Source organism: Artibeus jamaicensis, unplaced genomic scaffold (genome assembly GCF_021234435.1).
Source record: "Artibeus jamaicensis isolate MK-2021 breed Jamaican fruit bat unplaced genomic scaffold, CSHL_Jam_final scaffold_833, whole genome shotgun sequence".
NCBI lineage: Eukaryota > Metazoa > Chordata > Mammalia > Chiroptera > Phyllostomidae > Artibeus > Artibeus jamaicensis.
Window position 1 is genome coordinate 10,183,812 of NW_026522056.1, and position 25,865 is coordinate 10,209,676.

Here is a 25,865-nt window from a genome sequence, read left to right on the forward strand (position 1 = left end):
CTAAAAATAAGCGTTTCTATTTAGTGCCCTTCACTCAGTGAACCCCCATTTCCTTTATAGTTTCCAAATTTAAATATTTTCCATGCATAAAGATGACACTTTATGTAACATTTATGATGCATTCTAAAAGACATCTGGGCCAAGTAATAAGAATCCTGTAGATACATCACATTTTCTGATTGTTTAAATATTCAGAGGAACAGTAGGTTTTCATGCTCTGCACATCTGAGATAAGCAGCTGCTACCTGGTTAGCTTGGGAGTTGTAAATCAATGAGAAATTCTAAGTATTCTGTTTTGTAACAGACAAATCATCCCCAACTTCTACCACTTTTGGAAGAAAGATAAGAGAAATTGCTTGAAGGGAAAATTGTAACAAGTAAGATTACAATTTGGAGTTGTTTCTACCAAAAAAATATATTATTAAATAATATTACATGAAGAAGAAATGATGAAATAAGTTACCTGAATATTCATCTCTTCAATATTACCAAAATTGTGCACTTTTGTTCACACTTTTTAGATGGCTGATACCATGGCTTTATAGACTATCAATTGATGATACTCATTAGTTAATTCAGTGTGGTTAAATCTGAGGAGAACCAACTTACCTCTAAAGATTGACATAATGGCCACTTTAAAGAACAGAAAAGATGTATTAACTTGATCACTGAAATAATTTTTAGTGTGAGAAGATATGAATGATTGTGTTTATCTTGCAGATGAGAGGCATGGAAGAATATGACGGGTGTGAGGCTGAGCATACAGAACCAAATGCCTTCAATGAGAATAATCGCTGCATTTAGATATTTAAAGTCAATACTACTTTGTATGCACAATATTTTATATCATTATGTATACACATGTGTATATGTGTCGCTTTTACCTGTTATGGTTCCATTGTTAAAATCATGAAATGGCAACTCTAAGATAATCCATTAAAGTAAGGTAGAAATTGGGAGCCTCAAACCTAAATATGCAGGGACTTTTGGAGGAAGGGAGATATTAAAAATGTATTTCAACAAAATCTTTTAAAATCCTCAGAATTTTTAGTTCCTTATCATTATAATTTTATTATTAACCAATAAAACCCTATTATTAACTTATTAAAACTACCCAATGCAGCCTCTTTCAGTCCAGTGGCCGTGAAATATACAATTTAACCACTGATCTATTACTCCTGATTGATACAGACCCGTATCTGGAATGTATCCTACTTTCTCCCCGGGTAATCCCTGTTTTTCAGGCCTTTATATATCTTCACTGTTTCTCAAGCCATCTACCACAAAGGCCAAGTCATTTTTCAGAAGGAGATTGTTTTTGCTCATCAGATATAGCACCAGATGTATGCTTTCCCAAGGAGGGAGACAGTCCTAGGGTTGGAAGGATCATGAGTGATCATTCAATCCAGACATCTCTTGGCAGGATGACCTGAATGTGGGAAATCTGTTCTGTTCTTCAAGATCTGGAGAATGAACTCTTACTTTAGCCCATCACACAGATAGTTACATCTCACCCTTCTACAGTTTCAAGGAAAGACTCCCCCAAATTTCATGTACTGTCATAGACCGAATCCCCGGTGCTGTGCTGTGTCTCTAGTGCCAAAGTCTCTAAAGAGAAGGCTTACATCATGGACGAGGCCCAAGTTAGGACTGCTGAAGTAGACCTCCTTGACTGCGATCCTGAAGCAGCATCGTATGGAGACCCAGTCTGATCTTGAGGTCAGGTATCTCTGCAGGGAACTCTGGCTACCCATCCTATTAGCTCTGTGACCTTGGATATGAAGCTTGACCTCTTTGAGTCTGTTATAGCATGTAAATTGTCATAGTATAATACTAATCCACAGAGCTCTGACGGTTGTATGTGAAAGCCCATGAAATGGTGCCTGGAAATAGAGTGGCTTTCAAAAGTTATTAATTTTCTTCTCACATAAGAAATTATAACAAATTAGATTTGCCTAAGAAATGCAGTTTATTCCAAAGAGCTGAAGATGTGCTGGGCCGGATTCCAGCAGTGACACTTGAAGCAATTAATAAAACGATCCTTACAGGATCAGAAGGGCTCATAAAGCTTCTAAAATGCAGGAGCCTACAAATTGGATGAATGTAGTCCAACACTGAATATCTAAATATTATTTGCATACTTGCCTCCTTTTATAAAGAGATACTGTGATGTTATCTTCTTCAAGGCATTTCAAAGTGATTGTAAACTTGGTGAAGCATTAAAGAAGGAATTGGAGAGTAAGGGATGAGATGACGTTTATTAGCTCATTTTTCTTTCACGCACTTCAGGATTTACTTAAGCAAAGAGCAAAAGTGCCGGGATGTATCAACTCGATCACATTCCTTTTACATAGATATTCTGTAAAGGCAGAAGTGGATCCTCAGTATCTGAGTGCCTTAATAAATTTTTTAAACTTAGAATTCCTAAGTTGACCTGTTGACAGACCCTCTGGGCGGTATGCATCAGAGCCTTCTTTATTTTCTGCCTTTTCCTTCTTGCTTCTGAATACTGGAAGGAAAACTTTAGTTTTTTTTCCTTTGGTTTTTATTTTAAAACTTTAGTGCAATTTTTATTTTACTTTGAAATGTGTTGTGTTAAATATGCCATGACTGTTCAGGAAAGGTACTCTAAAAATATCCTACCCAGGTTTCTGGATATACCTTCCCCATCAAAACTACTTTAGTACATAATGCTAATTGGCGATAATGAATGCAAATACTGTATAAACATGTCAGTTAAGACAGCTATCAATTTTGAGACACAGTCCTTTGGAAAGCCAACCGCTCCTCAGAAACACTGTTCGGGGAATTAGCAATATTCATTTTGCATGAACAATGAATTAAAATGAGAATGCAGGGAAGTGACAATACTATAAGGCTATAAGTTTTCAAAGAAAAAAAAAACCCTGAAATTGAGATGTATGTATACAAAATGTGTTAAACCTTCTCCCAAAACGAAACAAATATGCATATGTTATTTATATATTTACACAAAATATGTATGTGTGCATGAATGTGTATACACACACGCATTGTACAGTTGAGCAGTAAAATGTGTTTTTCTAAATGGGCCAGGGATTAGAATAGCTGAACAGAAGCATCACACGCCTGCCCTGATTCTACTCCTCAGCTCTCTCTCCATCCACTCTCAAAAAACCACTGGGCGGAGGGGGATGCCAATCAGAATCATGGCCGGCATCAGGTATCTTTGTTTTAAAGGTTTTATTTATTTATTTTTAGAGAGGGGGGGAAGGAGAGAGGCAGAAAGAGAAACATCATTGCGAGAGAGCAACATGGATCCTTTGCCTCTCGTTCTCCCCCCCATTGATGACGGAACCTGCAACCCAGGCATGCACCGCCGCGACCAGGAATTGAACTGGCAAACTTTCGATCTGTGGGATGATGCCCAACCATCTGAGCCACTCTGGTCAGGGCAGCTATCCCTTATCCTTCAGCGAATGTTCCCTTTGACTCCCAGTCTAGCTCTGCCCTTCAATAGCGATATGTCATTGGACAAAGTCCTTCCCCTCTTTGCACTTCTCATTCCACAAAGTAAGAAAATTGATTAATACCTACTCTATCTTATTGTATTGATGAATCTCGGTTTAATGGAAATGGATGTACAGAACCTTGAGCCTGGAGGGTCAGCCGAGGCCCTGATTAGGAAATAACACAAATGGGGCCACTGACTCCTAGAGAACTAGTCAGAAGTGACGGACAGCTGTCTGCTGGTCACCTTGTGCCTCTTTCTGGCATGTGCATGTCTCAACTCTACCGTCGGCTAGTAATGAATTTGAGCTGCTATTCTGAGCCTGCTGTGGACTATTGTTAGATTGCTGGTGGATTTCTGAATAAACAGCTCTGTAGCAGTTCCCTCCCCAAAGGTCCCTTCTCAGACCCTAAGTTCTGATGCATTGTTTCCCTGACCAGTGGTGAGCTCAGTTTAATCTGAAGCCTGAGAAAAGGTTTCTTCTCCTTTATCAGTAATGAAGATGAAAAGAGTTGAATGACAATGAGTGAGATGGTCAGTTTTCAAAAGGTAGAGTTGTCAGAGAAAGTAAAGGCCAAATGATTTGTCCAATCAGTAATGAGGGTTAAAAGAGTGCACTTTGAAGCTCTTTCCAGCTCCTTGTATAGCACCACCGTGATAGGTATATTACTCTAATTGCCCTTTAGACGTGGGGTGGAGAGACCTGTAGACCAAGGACTCACCTCTAGGATGGATGTCTGCACTTGGAGGATCTGTTCATGGCCTTTGAGCTGTCGGATGCAGATTTTGCAGGACAGCTGGGTGGTGGTGGGCGTGTAGCGCTCCAGGGAGAAGGCACAGTGCAGGGGCTGCCAGTTGCTGCACCACACGCGGGAGAACGGGACTTCCTGCGGGGAGAAGGGGGAGAGATGAGGGCTGAGGCGTGCGGCGCCTGGCTGGGATGAGTGGAGAACAGGAGAGACTTAATAGCAATAATTATGATGGTGATGACGATGATTGCAGCAGAGGTAATTGCCTAAGTGACTTTGGTGGAATTGTTGTAGAAATAATGTTCCAGCATATGCCAAGCAGTACAAAAGTAATTAATGTCAATTCCAATGGATAACATTCAAATTCCAAAAACACATGGCGAGAGCTCAGATTTCACTTGGTGATACAATTAGAAAAAACGCCATCAAATATGAATCATAATGCTTTTCCATTTAAAACATTCTTAGAGCGCACCTACGGGCCATCCTTCAACTTAAGCCTGGGGTCTGGGTTCTTTTCTCACATAAATGCGTATTATGCTAAAAAACTAATCGACCAGAATTTTTCCCTATACCACACACTCATGCTTAATTGTATACACAGAACACAATATTGCTAATGTATCCAGCATAAAAATTACACCTGCTGCAAAATCACACACACATACCCACATTCCAGAGAGACAGACACACCGGGCTGCCCCACAGTGGTCTGGTTTGCCAGCTTCTCATTCAATTACCTGTTTCACAGGCTGCGTGTGCTGCCTCCTAATGCCCAGGCATTCGACTGGATAAGCCATAAGAGATGAGAAATTAGGTTCAGTCCCTACTCTCCAGGGACTTAGAGACAACTGAGTAGCAAAAAATCATTTTTACTAAATGAGGGGGGGCATTGTAAAATCTATAGAGATCACCCTCTATCTACCCCTTTACCAGTTCGTGTTTGCCACTGAATGGACTGTGCTTGGGTCCGGTCGATATCCTGAGGTCAGAATATCAGAAACTGATGTACTTTCATCTACTAAAAAGTCTCATGCCTCCTTGAATCAGGCTGGGTCCTTGGCAATGATTCTGCATGTCCAGCCTCTAGTAACGGTAGTCCTCACTTTGCTTTTTCTCTCCTCTCATCAATTCGCACCTTTATCTGTTGCCATAAACATAGTTTCCTCTGATACTAACATTGGAAGGTGGTCTGGAGGTTGCAACTCTGAAGTGCGATTGGTAATAAAGTCAGCGTGTGTTATAAGACCATGGGCCATGATTAAAATTCAGTCTTCTCTTTTTACAGAACTAGGACTTACCTAGTTATTCCTGAGCTCTGCTGCACACGCTTGTGGTGATTTCCTCATCGTCATGATGGCAGTGTCCCAGGGCCTGACTGTGGATACTCCCTGGTAGGGGGACGTGGGGGTGTGGACTTTAGGTTACTGCGCACCCAAAGACAGGAGAGCCAGCTCTCAGGGAGTACGAGAGGGCAACTCAAGCATTAACCCTGTATCCCAGCAAGGAATGCAAGCACTGTGCACTTTTGTTCATTCCTTTGCTCTTAAGCCTGAATCAAGGGAAAGGCAATGGACCTTTATCTCAAGATGTAGAAACAAGGCCCCAAAGAAGGTCTGTGTGTGTGATACTGTGTGCTGTTTCCTTGACTGTAATCGTGTGCAGGATGCGGGCTGTTGGGATGCAATGCCGCTCCGCCATTCTCTGTTCTCCCCTGCAGGGCAGGGGCTGGAAGCCTGAACACTACATTTCCCAGATGCCCTCGACAGCAGGGAGTTCACATTTCCATCCTGCCCCTCAGGGTCACTTGTGCTAGACTTGGGCAGTAGAGGAAGAACCGAAGCCACTATTGCCCCTCCGACATCAGCAAAGGCCCAAAGACCTTGGCTGTCAGCACAGTGAGCTGTGCAGAGCTTCTGGACACTCCTCTGAGAGCCGTGGGCCTCAGCACCGTTCCCTGAAATTCCCGAACTGGCTGGTTTTCTAGTCTCATGGGCGGCTTTCTCTGACCCTGGCTCTCCCAGGCTTTCTAGAAGTTCTATAAGCTCCTAACTCCCTCGACTGAGTTTCTGCTTGTCTGAAACAGCTTAAGTGGTTGCTGTTTTCTTGACCAAAACAATTCTCTAGTTAGACTCTAGGGGAGTTGAAGAAGCTCTCTTAGAAACTGGCGTAAGGTGGACAACTCTGAAAGGTGCGCCGATGGGTTGTGCACAGGGACTGTCCTCTTCTAGAAAATGCTGGGAGAAGCTCTAAGCTAAGAGCCACTAAGGGAGCCCCAGCTGGGCCACAGCTCGCTTATACCACCAGCAGGCCAGTCAGTACAGGCCCACGGGATGGAGCTGTTTTTCCACTTTCTTCCTGTACAGAGGCTTTTACTGATGATCTCATCTTGGAGGGCACTTCTGATTGGTGCCCCTGCCAGCAACGTTTAGGGGACGTCATTTTCCCTACAACACTCATGAATGACTGCGTCTGCACAAAATCCTACCCCTGATAAAAGAAATAGTATGGGTTCAGAAGTTCTGCCATTTCTTCTCCTGGTCCGATCTGGCCCTTTTCCTGCTTCTCTTCCTGAGCCTCCATCTGTTTTCCAGAGCACAGGAGTAACTTTTACCTCGTACTCCAGCCTCCAGTGCTTCCCTGTCTGCCTGCTGAGCTCTTAAAGGTCCCACTGCTCATATGTGCCCAGGGGCCATCTCTCTGTGGAGGACTCCAGCAATTACCTCGCTGGTATTTATTTCATTCCCACCCATCACTGGCACTGTAGGCCTAATCAGCACAAATCATGTTAGTTGGCCTTTTCCTTTGGCAACTCTACTTTTTGACAACTGATTATCACCACCTCACTGGCATGCTTTTACAGTTTTCCTGTTTCCATTTATGGTCCTCTCCCCTCCCCGTATCATAGCAAACCTCAGTAACCTCGCCCCCTGGTCTTCCTGCCTCCAGCCACCACTGCACAGAGCTGACAAGGGGCTAGCGCCTCCCCAAAGAAGCAACCAGAAAGCAGTTGATGGGTGTTCTTCAGGAAACAGCATTGTGGTCTCTCTTTTACCTCTAATCACGAGTGGGAGGGGGCACCCATGTGACCAGACCACCTCTCATTACAAGATTTCTTTGCTGGGGTGGCGGGGCAGAAAACAGCCCCTCGATGCCTGCCGTGCTAAACACAGTCCCCCGCAGGGCCCTGGAGAGCTTCCCTCATCTGTTGTCCTGTTCTCTCTCTCCGTTCTCATGTTCGTACCCTCATAGGAACACTCTTCCTCAAACCAGTCAATGTTTACAGAGTTACTTTGCACCACACCCTCCAGGGAAAGTTAACTCTAACCTAGGCGTCTGGTGAATGAGCAGTTTTGCTTAATTAAGATGGTTTTGCCTTACTAACCTAGCTGAGGAACCTTTTGTTTTCTACCACTGAAATTTAATTCATTGCATTGTAATATAAGCTCTTGGATTGGCAGGGCCAGACGGAGCTGAACTCCAGGTCCAGCTCCGAAGCAAACCTACGCTTTCTGTAGTGGATGTGAATCTTAGGAAAAGCTACCTCTCCCTCACCCCGCAGCGACACTGACCGTTTATTGAAAAGTGTCTGCTCTGGTCTCACTGCTAAATTTCTCACACATTTTCTTGAAAACACTGGAAGAAAGGTAGGAGAGAAATGCCCACTGCAGACATAATCTGTCCTTGCCTGAAGACATGAGAATCAGCACACAACGCAAAGGTCCTCTTTTCTTTCCACTCCACGGCACACAACCAAGGCGCTTTAAAAATCCGGTTTTATGACAAGTATCAAAAGAATATGTTTTTTTGTTGACTTGAGTGGCAGCTGCCATTAGCACTCCACAAAACATTAAAAAATAAGTTTAGAAGCACTGTGATTATTGTGTTTTCAGGATAATCATCTTTCCTTTTATTTATTCAGAAACCAAAACAAAACCCAAAACACCAAGATGCTCTCTGAGCTGAGAGGAACGAGGGGGTAAGGAATAGGGGAGGACAGTGGGGAGCAAAGGTGTGCGTGTTTAAGGAACTCCGGACATGTTTCCTTTTGATTCCCATTATAATTAGGCTCCTGGCAGATGGAGAGAGAACGTACATCACGTCCCAGCAGGGGAGAGGCACTGGGTTCTCCAAGCCACAGAGCATGCTGAACAGGCAGCTGCTATTACCCCGGGGAGGTGAGAGCCTGATGCTGTGTATTGGAGGATTTAAAAAGAATAAAATAATATTTTATAGTAGATTATTTATTGCAGCTTCTCCAGTCCACAGCCAGCAGGGACTAAATGAAGCCATGATGCAGCAACAGGCATCACCCAGGAACCTGTTGAGGGCAGAGATATTTACTTCTAAGAGGAGGGTTCCCGAATATGTGGAGGGGACAGTAGCATGACCCTAATGGTGGCAGAGTCTTAAAAAAAAAAGCCTGAGATGAAAAGGGGTGTAATTAGTTGTTGATTTTGGGAAGACTAGCATAGTGGGCCTCATTTGTTCTTCGAAATCAAAGTTGGTGGATACTTTGCAACCAGGTCTAAGAACTCACACAGCCTTCTCTCTCCTCCCACATACCACACCTGGCTTCACAATCAGCAGGGCTGTAGCACAGCCTCCTATGAAGTGTAACCCTCCAGGACCTCAACCAACAAGGTTTAAAACCCAGCTTGTCCTCCTACACAAAGGCTCTCATCCCGTAGCTCTGGGGCTAACCTTGAATTCATAGCATTCAAAACACATTTCTCCTGTGGTTGGCTGGTATCTGACAGAGGACGTATTCTCTGCACTAGAAACCTCCCAGGCAAGTACCTCCCTGGGGGCAGCCCACCTTTCCTGGAAGAAAACAGGAATGTTTCTAAAGAAAGTAGGCCTTGGGTACCAATTGGAATATGTTGACTCCCAGATTCCTGATTTAAAGGGAGAGAAGAAGAAGAAGACAGGATGCCACAAGTCTCCCATGCACAAGGTTGGAAGGTGGGAGAAAATGGCAGGGAGGTCTGCCAGTTGTAGGAGGGACCCATAAATGATGTCAGAAATGGTTGTGGGAGTTTCTGTCCCTTGGCAGCTCTCTGTTAGTTCCTGTCCACTAAGTCCTAATGCAAAGCCATTCTCTGTGCTCCATGCCGAGTATGTCAGTGCACACAATGTGCTACAGGAGGTTCAAGCAGGCTGAACACAAGCCCTTCCCAAAGCACTGACAGCCATCTGATGCCCTGGAGCAAACTCAGCATGGCCATTGAAGACAAGCACCATATATGTAGTCACACAAGACATGGGATTTTCAGTGATGATGGGGGCAAGAAAATGGGTGGCAGGGGTGGTGGAGATAGAAGGGGAATAAAGCAGAAAGTCATTTGTGGGCAAGAAAAATGAAGTGGAAACGAACACTCAGCGGCGAGCCTCGTGGTGCAGAGAAAATTAAATTGTTTCTCAGCCTTCCAAGACTCTTTCAAATTATGCTCAATTACAGAAGGCAAATATTTATGCATGTTCACAACCTGCACGCAATCCAACCCGTCCCAGCAGTACGGCTTGTTGGGTTTCCTGAGAGCCAATGCCCTTTAGCTCTGCCTGCTCTGCTGCATCCTCTGAGGTCGGGGAGCATTTAGCCTCCGAGCCTTTTCTGCCCAGAGTTCGCTCTGAAACCCCTGGTGTCGGAATCAGTGTTTAAGTGCTGCCGAAAGGTTATGTTTTTCACCTGATTTTTGGTCTCCAGGTGTTACACTTAATAGTTACATTGGACTGAGTCCCTTGCATGAGGTCCAGGGAGGTGACAACCTTAAACCTATCAAGGTCAACACAGAGGAATTTACATGACTGTTGGTGCTTGTTTTCAGAATGCCCTGATGTTCAGTTTCCACCAGAAGCTTTGAATACCGCCTTCTGGGGAAACAGGGACACATAGGCCTAGAACATCTTAAACAATATATTTATCCATGGAAGACCTCCGTCCATGAGGAAATATGCTGAATGTGGCAAAAAAAATTGTTCAGAGCTGTGAGAGAAGTTATTATTCCCTCGAATGCACTGAAACTGTACATAAAAGGGCAATTCTCAGGGTCATGAGAAGCCTGAAAAGTAGATAGGAAAATATAACTTGTCCAGTTTGAAAATTCTGAACCTCCGAAGTTAAAAGGGTTGGCAGTTCAACTTTTTCTCTTATGGCGCAATCAGGGTTTTTCTCTTTGTGACTTGGCCAAAGGGTTGATTAGGGTGTACCTACAGGACCTCGTTTAACCTTAATTACCTCTTTAACGGCCTGGTCTCTGTTCACAAAGGCTGGGGCTCTACATGTTACGTTGATGAGGAGAATGACATTCAAAAGCCTCCTGTGATTCCAGACCAGCGAGTCCAATAGATGCTTTTCCAGGGTTAAGGAAATGTCCTGTCATTGAAGCAGCAATGGGTCTGGCTTAAGAAACTACGGTAGACCAGCTGGCTGCAACAGAACTTACTGGGCATTTCCGAAGACTTTAGTGACAGAGTCGTATGTTAAGAGATCTTTACACATTTTCCTCTCTTTGCCTCTGAATTTATAATTTCTTCTTCACATCTTGCCCAATTCATTTGGTAGCAGGAAATTAATGTATTTAGGACCTGGACCTCTTGTTCCCACCTGGCCAGTTTCCACTTTCTACAGCTCACAATGACCCTTGAAAGGTTGCTCATTGACATCCAGCTTTTTAATTACTGAACATGATTAAAACAGTATCTTGTGATGAGTTGATTTTAATAAAAACAGACCAATGTACAAACCTTGCTCAGTTGTTAAATCACCAGGCGCCACCTATATTGAGCAATAACACGAACAGGACAGGAGAGAGGTGTCACACTACCTGACAGTAAACACCTTTCCCCCACCTGTTAGAAACCTGTGAATCTATGACAATATGTTTAAGTATCCATGTGTATCCCAAACTGTTCCATTTCTCTGACAGTTTTGAGATTATAGTCACTCTTTTAGAGGAGGGGGAACGTCAAGAGTACCCTCCCCAGGGTCTGTGACATGCTTGCTGGTTAAAGCAATGCTATTTCTGTTAGAAACCCAATTGGCCAGTACCTGACATGCAGTGAACGGTTTAATTCTCCAGAGGAATGGGGGGATGTCGAGGACAGAGATCTGGAGGCTAAAGGTATTCCCTTTGAAATGCAGCAGCTTTGGTTCTTCCAGTAGCTGTCCACCTTGATGCCTTTCATCTGAAACCACTTCCTACAGCACAGGGGGAAGAGAAGAGCATAACAGTGAAGTTTCCAGTGCTCTCCACCTTGTCTTCCCATAGATATGAATGCTCACTCCCCTGTTTCTCCCAGAACTAGACAAATAGCACAACAGATGCAGTCCTCTCTTAACCACCTCCCACACCCTTGCAAGGTCAATACTAAGGACTAAAAGTGCCTAGGTAATAGGATTTGGGCAGGAAGAAACAGCTGTTCTTTGTTACTATGTTGCTTGGCTTTTTAAATACACTATGCCTATCTTCAGAAGACCTTTATTGCACCAAGCAAGGTTTAACAATGATGACTCTCCAAAGCTGTACGAATTTCCTTTTGATATTACCATAATCAGGATGTTTTTGTACCTAACCTGACACCTCGTCATATTTCACAATAAAGGTAGAAACAGGCCCCCTTCCTGTCTGGTTCACTTGTTTGTCACCAACATTGACATTATCCATATATACCCTTTAGCTCAAAATAGATGCTACCAAGTGAACATATCATGTTTATTTGTATGAATGGTCATAGACATTAGTATGCCAAAGGCCAAGGCAAAAAATAAGTTATCAAGTCAGTTTTAGCTTGGAAAAATTCAAATTCCTGAGATAAATACTTCTGCATCTTCACTGAGAAATTGTAAATATATCTTATGTAAACATAATGCACATATATTCTATTGAATGTAGAATTTAAACCATTTAAATGTGCACATTTAATGTGCACATTAAACCATTAAATTGCTTCTAAATTTGTACGGTTCAGAAACATTGGATAAATGATAGAGCAGGTGAAATAATAGATAAGGCTTCTGTAAAATTTTAAACTGCTGTGGGGGTGAGGCTTCTAAGGGCTACTAGAGATAAGAGACCTCCCTACATCCATTTTTTAAAATCACCATTAATTTAGTTATAATTTTTTGCAGAGCTGGAACAAATAAGAAAACTAAAAACCTTTACTTCTATAATCTTTTCAGATTCTAAAAAAAGATTGTAAGAAGTCAGGCAAATAGGTTTATAAATACAATATAAATAAGTTTTAATTATAAATATAAATTTCAATTACCAGTGAGTAAAACAGCTTCAAAGTTTATCTACCTCTTGTTTATGTATAAAATAACATGAATAAAACATTTCTAAGTAAGAAGCAGCTGCCTAGCTTTAATCCTTCATGTACATGTGAATAGGTTGCTAGTCTCTTGTCTTAGGCTAAAATAATCCAATTCTAATGTCATTTTCTTCAGCTCTCTGGTCTTGCTAGTGGTAGGGTGTTTCTTGGGGTCCTTTGGTCAGTGTTGAACTCTGTCATGATGGAAATGTTCTCTCTTTCAGCTAAGTGGTAGTCACTAAGCCACCATGGTTTTAAGCAGCTGGAAAGAGGCTAGAGTGATGAAGGAACTGAATTTCTCACTTTAATTACTTTAAATTTAAATCCTCACACAGGAGTAGTAATCACTGTACCTAACAATGCTGTGCTAAGTGGTACATGACACTGTGGGTATAAGAACTGGGTGGAACAAGATGGTCGCCACCGTCTGGTGAGAGCCTCAAACAGTGGAAAGCAGCAGGGTGGGGAGAGAAGGAAACTCATTCCAAATGCTGACTTTGGGTCTTTTATAGATGCTAGTCACTGGTTCCTTCTTTGGAGATTCATGTGTGTCCACTGGAGCTATGCTTGGGCTGGACTTTTGGTGTGCAGAAATGAATCTGTCTCTGCCACCAAGAGGCTCAGTCTAGTGAGAGCGTCAGGAGGCACATAGTATTCGAGTAATGCAATATATGTGTGCCCGGGAAGTTAAGGCAAGTCAAAAGGTGCCTGACCCAGGTGGGAGGAGAGGCCGGGGAGGGCGTCAGGAAATGAACGGAGGAAGTGATATTTGAACTGAACCTTCAAGTAAAATTGGTCTAGCCAGAAGAAAAAGGGGGAGAGTGTTTTTCAGACACCAAGCAAGGCATGTAGAAAGGCACTCAGACAGAGCTGGAATAGGTTAGGGTGGAGAGTGTGTGGCTGGAGGTGATGACCAGGTGGTGGGTTCTTGCTATACTGAGTACCTGTGTTTTACTTTAGAGGAACAGTGCTCTGGATTTACGTGCTGCAGAAGAATCTTCTGGGGGCTACATATACTCCTAAAGAGTACTAACCTTGTCAATCAAAATGGAAACATGAGATTCTAATCTCATTTCTGTGTGGTCTTAGGTGAGCTGCTTATTTGTCTTTAGGGCTCAGTTCCTTAGTTGCATTTATGCATAGCCAAACAAAATAATCTGCATGATAATATACTAACCTCATTTTGCAATTCTAGTGCAAACTTAGAAACAAGTACTAATGAAAAATGTGCTTACTAACACCATGTTTAAGCCACTGAATAACAACAGTGGTGATTCTTCAAAGTACATTTGACCAGGCTTTCTATAGTGTAACCCCTTTTCTTTAAGCCTAACTGGCCGGAAGGTGTGGAGAAGCAAACAGAGGTCAGGGGATGACATGGTTTTCTTTGAGGTCATGCATCGCTTAGTGGAGAGCTAGGCTATTTTAATACTTAGAAACTACATAGAATCAGCAGACCAGCAGGGAATTTCATCAAGTCTTCGATCACTGAGCACCTTCTTTACAGGTGAAAACATGCAGACCTCGCCCAAGGAAGTCATTTGCCTAAAGCCACATGGTTAGTGACTAAGCTAAGACTAGAAGAGGGCAACCTGTTCATCGTCTATTATTTTTTTCTCTTAAATTTCCCTGCATTTTCTAGAATATGCTTGCTTTTTTTCTTTTAAAGGAGAAAATGTGATGGTCAGCCTACTATTAATTCTGTCCCATAAATAATTTATCATTGTTGCAAAATATATGTAAAGATGATATAAGTTAATCTGTGTTTGCCCTAGGGTAGTATATACTAACTAGTCCCTGAAATGCAGAGTAGAGGATATTAGGAATTTAAAAAATGGATATCTACTTACAATTGTCACAGAGGAAAATGGTACCTTTGCAGTTTTTCTGCTATAGGGCTCCTAAGTTAAATACCACTATGATTTATTTTTTCTTTTTTTAAACTTATCGTATATTGAACCAACTATATAAAAGCATCTCATAATCTTGCACAAAATATTAAGCAATTACAGTTATTTTATAGCAAAACAATTAATTATTAAAACTAAAGAAGCCCAACAACAAACTAATCATTGTACTTACATATTTGTAAAGGCACAGTTGGTGGCAGAATTAAAGAAATAAACTCCCCAAGCTTTCAAACACTCTTCAATAGAATACATTCTACTTAACACAGAATTCCCAGTTATGACCCTAACTTACAGTGTTCTTCTCAGGGGATGGACCTGCACTTCTAGAGTTTTAAATGCTTCTCAGATGATTTTGTTGCCTGGCTGGGTTAGGAATCAGTGTTACGAACGACTCTGTTGAGCGAGCTCTGAGTCACTCACAGGGATGTGCCACCCCAAGGGTGGCCTTGATATTCACTTGTTTTTTTTCCTATCTGCTTCCTATGTAACAAAGATTTTCTGTTCAGTCTATTTTAAGATTGATATCTGCATTAATCAGTTAAACTAGATAATAGGGTCTGGCCGGTTTCTTGTATATAACATGTAGCTAAAGGCTCTGGTGGGTGGTTTTTCTAGTTTCTCCACTTCATCATTTCCCATTGCGGGCTGCTAGTCATCCAGTTCCAGGAGCTGTGGCCATGAAGCCCGTGCTCTGTGCCTCGCTGAGCTCTTTATGTTGATTTAATGAGACAGGCAACAAAATTCAGGTGAGCTTCAGGGATACTAAACCAAGTAGGCCAAATTTACATATTTATGAGACAAAATTGCACTTAAGCGCGCTCACACACACACAGAGAAAAATTATGTCGCCGTGGTGTTTTTCTTTAAATGCTTTACGTGAACAATATTTCCCAAGGTTGCATTATTGATAAATACAAGAACTACATCTGGAGGAAATCCTTTGAAATTAGATTCTAAATCCACATTAATGCCAAGTAAGTAATGAGTACCAAGAGGTACTGAATAAGAATGCTGGGAGCAGCAGAGAAGGAAAAAAACCTAGTTTTTTTCCCTTTTATAAGATAGGGCAAGCGCTTAATTCCTTGCTTTCTCTATGTCAAGGTTTGTTTGAGAGGGTGAGTGTGTGTATGTGTGAGGGAGAGAGAGAATAACAAAACCTAGCACTTCAAATGTTACTGCTTTGAAACTCTATCACCATTCTTCAACCTTTGCTCTGAATTCATCAGAGGAGGTGATGTCAAACATTCAAACAAAATGGCAGCTCTAATTATTTCAGAAACCACAGCAGTAGCAGGACAAGAAGTCATTCGGTCCTTCTCACTTCTTTCTCACTTCAGACAGATGGCATTTTTTATTTTTAAAGAACCTACCTGGGCTGATGTAATTTATGTAGAGATGTTCTTAGATCTAGTTATCGGAACAGATCTTCAAAAAAAAAAAAAACCCTGAAACTAATTTCATTGTGTCTTGCCAAAGGTGTTCGAGGTACTTGTTTTTGTCATGCAAAGAAACTACTAGGATTCAGATACAATGTCTCCAGAACAAATGAGGCAAGAATAGTAGCTCTGTATGCAGGACGCACAGGGAAAGGGGGCATGGGTGGAAATGGAGCATGTTTCTGTTTGATTACTGCAGTTCCTCTAAAGGCATTTTTTTTGGTGGGAGCATTATACTGCCAGGCCCTGCCCCAGTTCTCGGAGGACAGGAGAGTTGGGTCTGGAAGCTGCCCTTCTTCCAGTAAAGGCTGGGCTTTGGAGGAGGTAAGTTCCCAGTGCAGTAGGAATGGCCAGGGAACCGCGGCCACACCCATCAGCCAGGATCCTGTCTGGGTTAAGAGCACAGCTCCAGTTGGGCACATGTTTTTGTTGTCATTTCTTGCAGATATAAAAAAATACACCACAACAAACATAGCAACCGTGCAAGCACACTTGCATCTATTTCCAAATCCCAACAAACACTTTTGTTATGCCAATGACTGCGGCAAATTTCTGGAGAGACAGTTTCTGTGAGATGCTTCATGAAAACTTCCATGTTGACTCTGAGAAAGTCAGGGTTCTAGCAGAGCTGCAGAAACAGGGCAAACTCGTATTAACTAACCTGGGAAGCCTCTCAGAGGTTTAAAAAGCGAAGGGGTGCCACGGCTTGCTGGAAGGGGAACTGTTTTAATGGGTTAATAACTACCTAATACTCCCCTCTAATTGACTACTCCATTTGAAGCCATGAAAACTAAGACAGAGGTGATTTGGGATATTAGGGCGATTTAAATGAACCTGGGTAAAGGGCCTGAACACTGTAACCTGGAGACGTTAAAATCCAGAGAGCAAGGTTCTATCACAAACAGTGCCCAGAGAGTAAGAGTAGGGAGTAAAACAGTTGTGCGCAGAAAAGCTCCAAGTTATGTTTTAATCTTTCTGCTGCTCAGAGAAGTTACTCGACCAAGGCCGATGCCCTGTCAGAACCCCAAGGGGGCAGCGTGTCCTTTGCTGTCCATGGCAGCTGTCACAGACATCCTGTCAATAACAAGTACAGCCAAACCCAACTTTCGAATCAGCTTTATTTGACATATTCGGAGAGGGAAAGGCTCACTGGAGGTAAATAGATGTGAAAAATGGAGCCGAAGATATTTCCACTGAAAAATATTTCTCTAAAGCAAAATTAAGAGTTTTAAGAAACATCTCTAAATGATGAAATTAAGGTATTTGGATTCAATTTAGAGTGAGAATACCATTTTCCCTAGCATTGACTAAGAAGAGTATATTACCCGCAGGACTGGAGAGCGGTTGGGAAAGCTGTGTTTAGGGCCTCATTCACAGTCATCTATGAACAGTCGAGCTGTTGTAGAATCTGGTAGCAATCAACAGGAAATGGAAACAGAATATCTGGAAAGTCTATTAGAATAAAATGTTTAACTCACAGGTTTAACTCAACAGCAGTGACACCCTATTAAAAGGATATTCCAAATTGGTCATGAAGGCTGACGGGCAGGGACGCTGTGATGACCAGATCCCCACGGTCACGTGGGGCAGCAGCGGGCTCCCTGCAAGAGCCAGGAGGCTGGAGGCGCTCCATGGCCCTGCAGGTTTCCTCCAGTTTCTCAGCCTTCCGAACCCAGCTGAGTTACTAGCCGTCCAGCCTGAGTCATGGTGCCTTTCGCAATTGCTAAGTAATAGTACCAGTCTCCATCCACTCCTTCTTTTTGATTACTGAAAGTCGTAGGTATTTTACCCTCTTAGCAGGGGTGGTGAAACTGGAAGAAGTGCATAGAATGCCAATCATAAGATGGGGTGCAACTACTTACCCTGAGGCTCTTCACTACAAAACCGTACCGCCGTGAAAAACTTTTTATGGGCAGCCAGATCTTAGGCGTGCCCTTCAAAATGACCTGTGCTGTCTGAGACCAGTTGGGGAGTGTTTGGAAATATGAGTTGGTACTGTGTGATCCTTACTGGCTTCTGTTCAGGACTCGGGTCGTGGCTCCTCTCCTGGTAAACATGAGTTTTCCAGCTCAGTGTCTTAAAAGCTAGTTACTGAGGAAATGCTTTGCATAATGGACTTAATGACCCAGGACTGGAATAGCAGGGATCTGGGATGTGTTGTGTCAGGAGAGCTATGCTATTTATATGGGCACAGCTTACACAGGCACTTCTGTATTGTCCTTGCCGCTATTAATAAACCCACTCTCTCCGTGAGTAGCTAATTTAAAGTAAATCTTACATGATTAAAAGCACCAGAAATGGAAAGAAACCTTGAACTATCTCTGCCCTAGTAGCCCTAATAAGTAATAGACTATGTGTCCAGAATATAATAACACTGCTTGGTGAGAGATATGATTTATAATTGCTGTTGTCTAACTACAAGTGCCACTGATTCAAGCAATTTTCTCACCGCCTTCTGCACATCAAATGACTCTTGTGTCTGTAGCTCACGCCATTCTCCTTCCTTGACATGGTCTCCCTTCCTCGTTTTCTCCTACATCTCATCCATCCATGACGTTTTGCCAAAAGTTCTCCAAAACTCTTCTCCACTTCCTCTATTGAATTGGGTCTCTGTTTTTTGAATTCCAACTACACTTCTAGTCAGTTTTATAATTTAGCAGACAATGTTCCTTACATGCATTAATTTAACCCTTCGCTTTCCATGGCTACCAAGCTCCTAAGCACCTTGTTGGACATAAAGTAAATATAGCTCTTTCTTCAAGATAGGTATCCCTGCCAAGCCAGTGGTGTGGGTTCATTTTCCAGACCTTCAGCAATAGAATTTCCTTTTGATACTGATCTCTAGGAAACCCTATACTTTGGTGACACCCAAAGACTTATAGAGACAAGACTGACCTGAAATGCACAAGGGGTGTTGTCCACACAATAGACTCTCAAGTTGTAGTCCAGAGAGTTACAGGACATGCAGCCGAAAACTGCCACTTTGAGTTGCTTCACGGCACAGTCTGTGATTGGTTCTCCAGTGAGGGCATATGTCCCAAAGCTGTCTAGGAGTACATGACATGCAAAGGGGTCCAAGAGGCAGTAACAGGATGTGGATTCATCCTCCACTGACATCACTTCCTGTTGGGAAAAAGTGTGTTCTCTCAGCAAATAAGATGTGAATTAACAATTACTTTCCAAGCACATAAGCAAACAAACATTTTTTTCAGAATATTTTCATTGCCCTAATTTTCTTGATGTTCAATGTTTTTCTATCACAATGACAGCTTACAACAGAAATGCAAGAAATGGTTATTTATATTCAGTGTTGGAATTTTGCTCAATAGGTTATACCAAACATCAGTTTCAACGTACTTATATTTTTGGTTAACTCGTTCAACACTAAATTTTAAAAAAGTCTTAATCATTAACAGCAGTAAGTAAACATTTATGTTTTTAAAAAGATCTATTTCTGAAAATATCTTTCAACATCCTTAAGGAATTACATATTTTTCCAAACATTTTATCCTCTTTCATTTCACCAAAATCATCCATGAGGAACCGTTAAATAAATGGTTTGGATAAGATGTACTAAGAATATTGCACTCTTCCCGATAAGAAGGTAGGTATGTGTGGCTGGTTTGGCAGAGCATAAATATAACACCATCTGGACGTAAAAGATTTCGAGGAAGTGCTGAGAAGAGAAATCGAATTGGTGAAAATCCAGGCAAAGCAAACCGTATTGAAAAAGAGACCCAAACCTGGCCCAGTTAGGAAACCCGTGGAACTTCATGCCCCAGGAAATTTGCCTGCAGTTTACAAGGACTAAGTAAGTAGCAGGATCCATTTTCAACAAAGAATGTAGACCGGTTCGCAGGCATAGCTGGACAGAGTAAATGTAATCCACTGCAGCAACTGGCATTTTTCTTCTCATAGAGAAATATGACTTTCCTTTTACTCTTTTTGCTGGAAGCACCTCCTGGGAGGCATGGTCCCAGGGCTAGCTGGAACAGGTCATTGTGTTCCAACAAGATAATCCAGCTGCTTTCATGCAAACTGACTTCAGAGGGACATAAAAGGAATCCCAATCAGATAGATAAACAGACACCCCACTGCAGTCTTTCTTTGCTCTGACCGTCTCCCTTGTTGTTACACTTGTCTCACGCAGCTTCACTTTCCTTTTTTGTTCTATTGTTCTTGCTTTGTACTATAACTTTTTTACATGTGCTCATATGCACAGGGAAATAGACACTCAATCGTTTTCAATGCATTCATTAATTCACCAAAATACCTTGTATATTTAGTACCTACAGTGTTCCTGAATCCTTAAATGCAGATTTGTTATAATCCCTAAAGTGACTAAACAGATACAGTGACTTTATATAATCCCTATTTATATAATCCCATATAATCCCACGATGACAACAGCAGATAGAGTGACAGAATTTTATGTACCAAAGACAGGTACAGAGGGACACATGCCTGTACAATGCGTAATTACACCTGTATTCTAAAACCAGACAGAAAGGCTCAGGATTCTCTAATCTCTCTCTCCCATTATCCTGGAAAACCACTAGCCAATACCTTTAGGGTGTTACAAAGCACACGTCACCAACTCTCTAAAAAACAAGAAAACGCTCACAAGTGTCACAGCTGACTCTTGCTGGTGACTGTAGGTAAAATCTATCCCAGAGGTGGAAGCCAAATCCTGTTTTTCAGACAGGAAGAACAGGGTCTCACCTCCCACGTGCCCTGCTGTGTCCTCTTCTTTAAATGGATGTTCCAGTGCTCAGAACTGACGTCCGCACAGTGTGGTATGGTCAGTGCAAAGGGCGTGGTGACCATCATGTCTGGGGGACCACAGGTGACTTCAGGACTCAGGAGCACCTCGGAGCCATCGGACTGCAGGCTTAACAGTTGGGAAGGGATAAAAGGGAGAAGCATTTAAAGGAGGGGCCATGTGTGAGAATTTGCTTCCAGGCCTGGATTCTCCTCAGGCTGAGCAGTCCCCTGCCAGTTCTCTCTCTGGAGAGCACTGCACAGCGCAGAGAGCTGGTCCAACCACAGCCACTCATCCCAAGCTGCTTGAGCACACAGATGGAGCTTCAGCCTGGGTTTCAAGTCTAGGCTTTGACAAGCAAAATGACACATGCCTCTTCCAGAATAAAGGGCAGAGCAGAGAGAAGCAAAGGTGCTGCTGGTGTGCTGTACACCAGGTGCCGAATCCTGATAGTCCTTCTGCCAAAGCCAAAAACATTATAGATATACTAATCTGGCAATCTTACCATCAGACCCCTTTCTTCTAACACATTCTCCAAATACTTGTAATGCTAGAAAGTGATAAAACAAATGATTATGAAATAGAGCAACATTTCAACAAACATACCTGCATTGAGGACATCTCTTCTGGTTTTGAAAACATTTATTTTCCGCCGCTGCACAGACATGTAGGTTATGAAGTGATCGCACAGTACACAGTTCATTGTAATGTGCACAATCAAATACATAAATACACATCATTCACATCTTTTCTATTTTAGATCTAAATTTGAAATCATTCCACCCAATGCTGGTGTTCAGGTTTTTCTGTATTGTGAATTATTTACAGTGGGAACGCAGAGTGATGAGACTTGATAAAAGAAAGTGAAGTTTAATTAAAGGGGAAATAATATCACCTCAGTGAATACCTCCTTCTTTTATTTTCTGTCTTTTGTTTTTAATCTCTGACCCTAAATAGGAAGGTGGGGCACTTTATAGGATAGTAGTCAGTTTTGAACAGCCCCCTCTCTCTCTCTCTCTTTCTTTTTTGCTGGATTTTCACTTGTAGGAGATACAGTGATACAGAAGATAGCCAATCAACTAATTTAGGACTCTCGGAAGAAACAAAGCTACACGGGAAATGCGACTGATATTACCTATGCTTTCTCTTACCTCACCTAGAAAGGGTATTTAAATGTGTCATTGCTTGTCCAAAAGTGACCTCTTGAGCAAGATGAAGATCAGTACTAAAAGATACCATTTTCTGTGATGTTGTAAAGACAGTTTTGCTATGAGTACATCTAACGTGTTATTCATTTCTGACTTGTTTTTGTTGACATTGCTTGTTTTCGTTCAGGTTGGTCCTGGTCACTCTCTAGTTCATTATCTCTAATTTGCTGCTGCAATAAAAGCCATGGCACATAATGGAACAGAAACATCTTTTGTCTACTGTATCCAAAATAGACCTGAAAATATTACACGGCCTCCCTCCTTCCCCAAAGCACTGGAGGTGACTCCAAAAAATTTACTCTTCCACATAGGCAACCACTGTCCAAAGCTGACAATTCTTTTTATACAACCACATTGTAGGGTAACTGAAAGAATGTCTGTATTTACCTTTTAGCAGGGCAGGCAAGCTAGGGGGTGGGTTTGGAAAGGGGTGTATTAGCAGTCACAAATGTTCTACAAGCAACCTAGAACAATATACTTAAGGTTTGAAAAAGCTAGAAAATGCCGCTGTGAGCTCTCAGCGGCAGGAAGTGGCGGCCTGTGCGTGGATGCGCGCCAGGGGCCACCAGAGGGGGTTAAGCGCTTTTCCTGTGATTGCCGTCTGCGTTCATCACAGACAGGGATAGCAGAGATGCTTATGAGTGACCGATGACAAGCTCTGCTAAAAGAACTATTTAATTGCTTTCCGAGAATCATCCCCCTTGTTGAACATATTGTTCAAACATATGGGAATTTGGGGAATTATTTAATGCCAAATGAACTGAAATCAGCTAATTAGATGAACTCTCACACTCGCGAATAGCAAGGCCCCTTACGGTAATAACTTAAACAGCATTAGGACTCACAGGCGGGGTGCATCCAGCCTTCGGTGCTGCAGGGCACAGGGCTTTGCATTAAGCAGGCGCTGGGCCTTTCCGCAAGTGCAAAGGAAGTAAATCAAAATTAATATCTAATCTTCCCACTCTGAAAAACAGAGTCTGGGTGCAGGTTTCTCTCTGGCAAAGGAACAAAACTGAAAATTTCTCCATTTTTTCCTTATGATTAATAAAGCTTTGCCCTTTTCTGTTACCTTTTATCTGTGGTAATCAGGGAGATTTACAAATATTAATTAAAGCTCTCCGCACACCTGGGGAGGCAGGTGTTAACAGCAGAAGGTCACAGAGAAGTCAGTCAAAGCACTGGCGGCAAAATATCCCTAAATTCCTGCTCACAGGCTCCTGCTCTCTGTGGCCAGATGCACTTTCCTCTTCAGTTACCAGCAGGAAGTTTCTGGTTAAATTGCTGGCTCTCCATGACATCTCGAGGAAAGATGGGGGTGGGTTGTGGGGCAAGCACGGTCTGGGTGTAGCCATGGATACAGACCAAGGGCCTCTGAGGACAGAGCTGGGAAGAGATGCCGTTAATTGGACCTGGGTGGAGGTGAAGGTTCATCGGGAAAGCACTGACCGCCTGTGCCTTTTCCCACATTACAGAGTACATGACAAGGAAGTAGCCATGCTCCTGCTAGAAAGGAAGGTGACACAGTTTTCTAAAATTGCTGTGGGCTAATCACAACTATGAAATAATAATGGCAGTGATTTCGGGACCATAACATGAACCACTTCGGGGCACCACATACCAGAGTGTAGACGGAAAAGTCTGATCGTATGGGACTTGTTTTACTGTGTTCTCTGTGTGTGTGTTCATGAAGCCTCCAGATAGGAAAAGATTAATAATTTAAGAGTCAAGTCTAACCAGGTGGCTTGCTGAGCAACTGTATGGAAATATGGTTGTGAATTCAAATTCCTGCTCACACAGGGCAGCCGAGGGTTCTGGGGAAAGTGGGCAGCCGTGCACCTTTGATGCGGATGCACAGGACGGGAGAGGGTGCAGAGGAGCGCCCTGCCCAGCACTCTGGCCAGACAGGAGGACCTGCATGGCTGACCTTGTGTAGTTACAGGAAGGGAGACCTAGAGGACAGCAGCTGCAGAGAGCATGCGCAGCAGGGCAAAGGAGCAGGATGTCCTCACTGTGCCATTCTCGGCATCACGCTGATATCACGTCTCTCGTGTCACCCTTTGTCATAAAAACCAGACACTGCAGCAGAAGGGAAAGCCCATGCCTTTCTGTGCCTCATTTTCCTCACCTGCCAAATAACAGCTACTCTAATATTGTTTTGAGAATTAAATGAAGAATGAAAAACACTTAGTATATGCTCATTAAGTGAAGGGTCTGTTTCCCCCACCCCAGACTCCCACCCCTCCTCCCTTTTTCTGAATCTCGTTTCTGTCAGAACTGTGTGTCTTTGAGTCAGCCAATTTATTCGGTGAATTGTCATTATATCAACACATGCTTTGACAACATTTTCAGTGCCATACAGATGTGCACTATAGGGATTTAAGGTACTTTGTTGATGCTTTTGCATCCTTCCCTCCCAATCTGAGCTCAACTCCTCAGCCAGAGGAATCCCACTGAAAGGTCAACTTGTTTCTGCCTCAAGAAATTACAGCTGTTCCAGATCGCTTAGTGTTGCCTTCAGAGAGTTTTTGCTCCAGCTCCACATGGTGGGCTCCCCCACACTCTTTGCACTGGGTTCAAAGGGCGCCTACTCATGAGGTACTCCCTGACCGTGCCTGAGCAACGCAAATGCAGCACCCCCTACACCAAACACTGGCCTTCTTTCTCCATAACACTTAGTGACCTCTGATGCACTCTGACATTAGTTTGTTTACTTTTTTTTTTTGCCTTCCACAAACTGGAATGTAAGCTCTATGAGGCTAGAATACATTTTTTCCTGTTTTTTTTTTCATTGTTGTATCCCCAGTGCCAAATACATGCTGACTGTAAACAGCGGAATATATTTGTTGGAAAGGACATAGGAGCATGAGGTGGTTCCTGTTGCTCAAATCTGGAAAATTTTGAGCATCAAAGTAAACCATGCTACTAAAGGGTAATAATAATGCATTGAGTAACATAAGAACCCATCAACTATATGGCTAGGAATGAATGATGGAGAAGGGAAAACTCTTCCATTCAATACAAAGGCGGCTAATATATGTAGAAAGGCAGCATTTGGGGACCGATCATATTAACATTTGACTCAGTTGAGAATTATGAAGGGATGAGAATCTATTTGGTGAAAGTTAAGAGAATAATAAGGAAGTAATAATAAGGAAGTTTACATGATTTCAAAATACCTTTGAAACTAATTACAAAGGGTAAAATATTACTTTATAGTGGGGGGTCTTGGCAGGCGCCACCTAACCCAAGTTGTCAAGGTCAACATCACCAGCAACAGTGAGTCAGCAAAATGTACCTCCCGATAATGACATGGTGAAGGGTACTCAGCATCACTTCCGAATGTTGCTGCCAATAATACAGAACCTGGATCTAACTGTAAGAAAATATTGGACGAGCCCAAATTGAGGGATATCCTGGAAAATAAAAAGTCATCAACCCTCTAAAAAGCTGTCAACATCATAAAACAGAGACAGACTTAGGGACTGTCCCAAAATAGAGAAAACTACAGACACGTGACAGTAGAATGTAGTGAATGGACCTAGATTTTCATTTGCTATAAAGGACATTTTTTGGATAACGGGAAATATGAATAAAGTCTGTGGAATAGATGACATTATGTTAATGTTAATCTTTTTATTTTGATAATTGTGCTGGTTAGGTATGAGAATTTCTTGTTTTTAGGTATTTAGGGGCAAAGGGACCTCTCATTCACAACGGTTAAAAATATGTGTGTATGCATGTGTATTTGTGTGTGTGTGTGCACACATGAGTATAGAGAATATAGCAAATGTAGCAAAATGTTAGTATTTGTGCACCTGGATGTGGGGTAGCTAAAAATTCTTGATACTGTTCTTGCAACTTCTGAGGTTGAAGTAGTGTCAAAATGAATTTGTTTTATGAGTGGAAACAGAAGCCAGGGAGAATTTCCCCAGGATTCTCGCGATAAAATCAGCAAGGTCACCAACTGCTGTGCAAAATGTGTAGTGGAGGGTGGCAG

The 25,865-nt window shown here is 42.5% G+C and overlaps 1 protein-coding gene across 7 annotated transcripts in view; it reads right to left on the minus strand.

Annotated features, from left to right (window-relative positions):
- The window catches only part of UNC5D (unc-5 netrin receptor D), a 482,399-nt gene that overhangs the window by 21,042 nt on the left and 435,492 nt on the right, over window positions 1-25,865 (minus strand). For all 7 annotated transcript variants that reach the window (XM_053660062.1, XM_053660063.1, XM_053660060.1 and 4 more), the window contains 4 exons: window positions 20,621-20,789; window positions 18,794-19,021; window positions 11,291-11,440; window positions 4,213-4,377 (listed from right to left, as the gene is read on the minus strand). In XM_053660062.1, coding sequence (XP_053516037.1) covers window positions 4,213-4,377; window positions 11,291-11,440; window positions 18,794-19,021; window positions 20,621-20,789 — 712 coding nt within the window. The remainder of the gene's footprint in view (window positions 1-4,212; window positions 4,378-11,290; window positions 11,441-18,793; window positions 19,022-20,620; window positions 20,790-25,865) is intronic.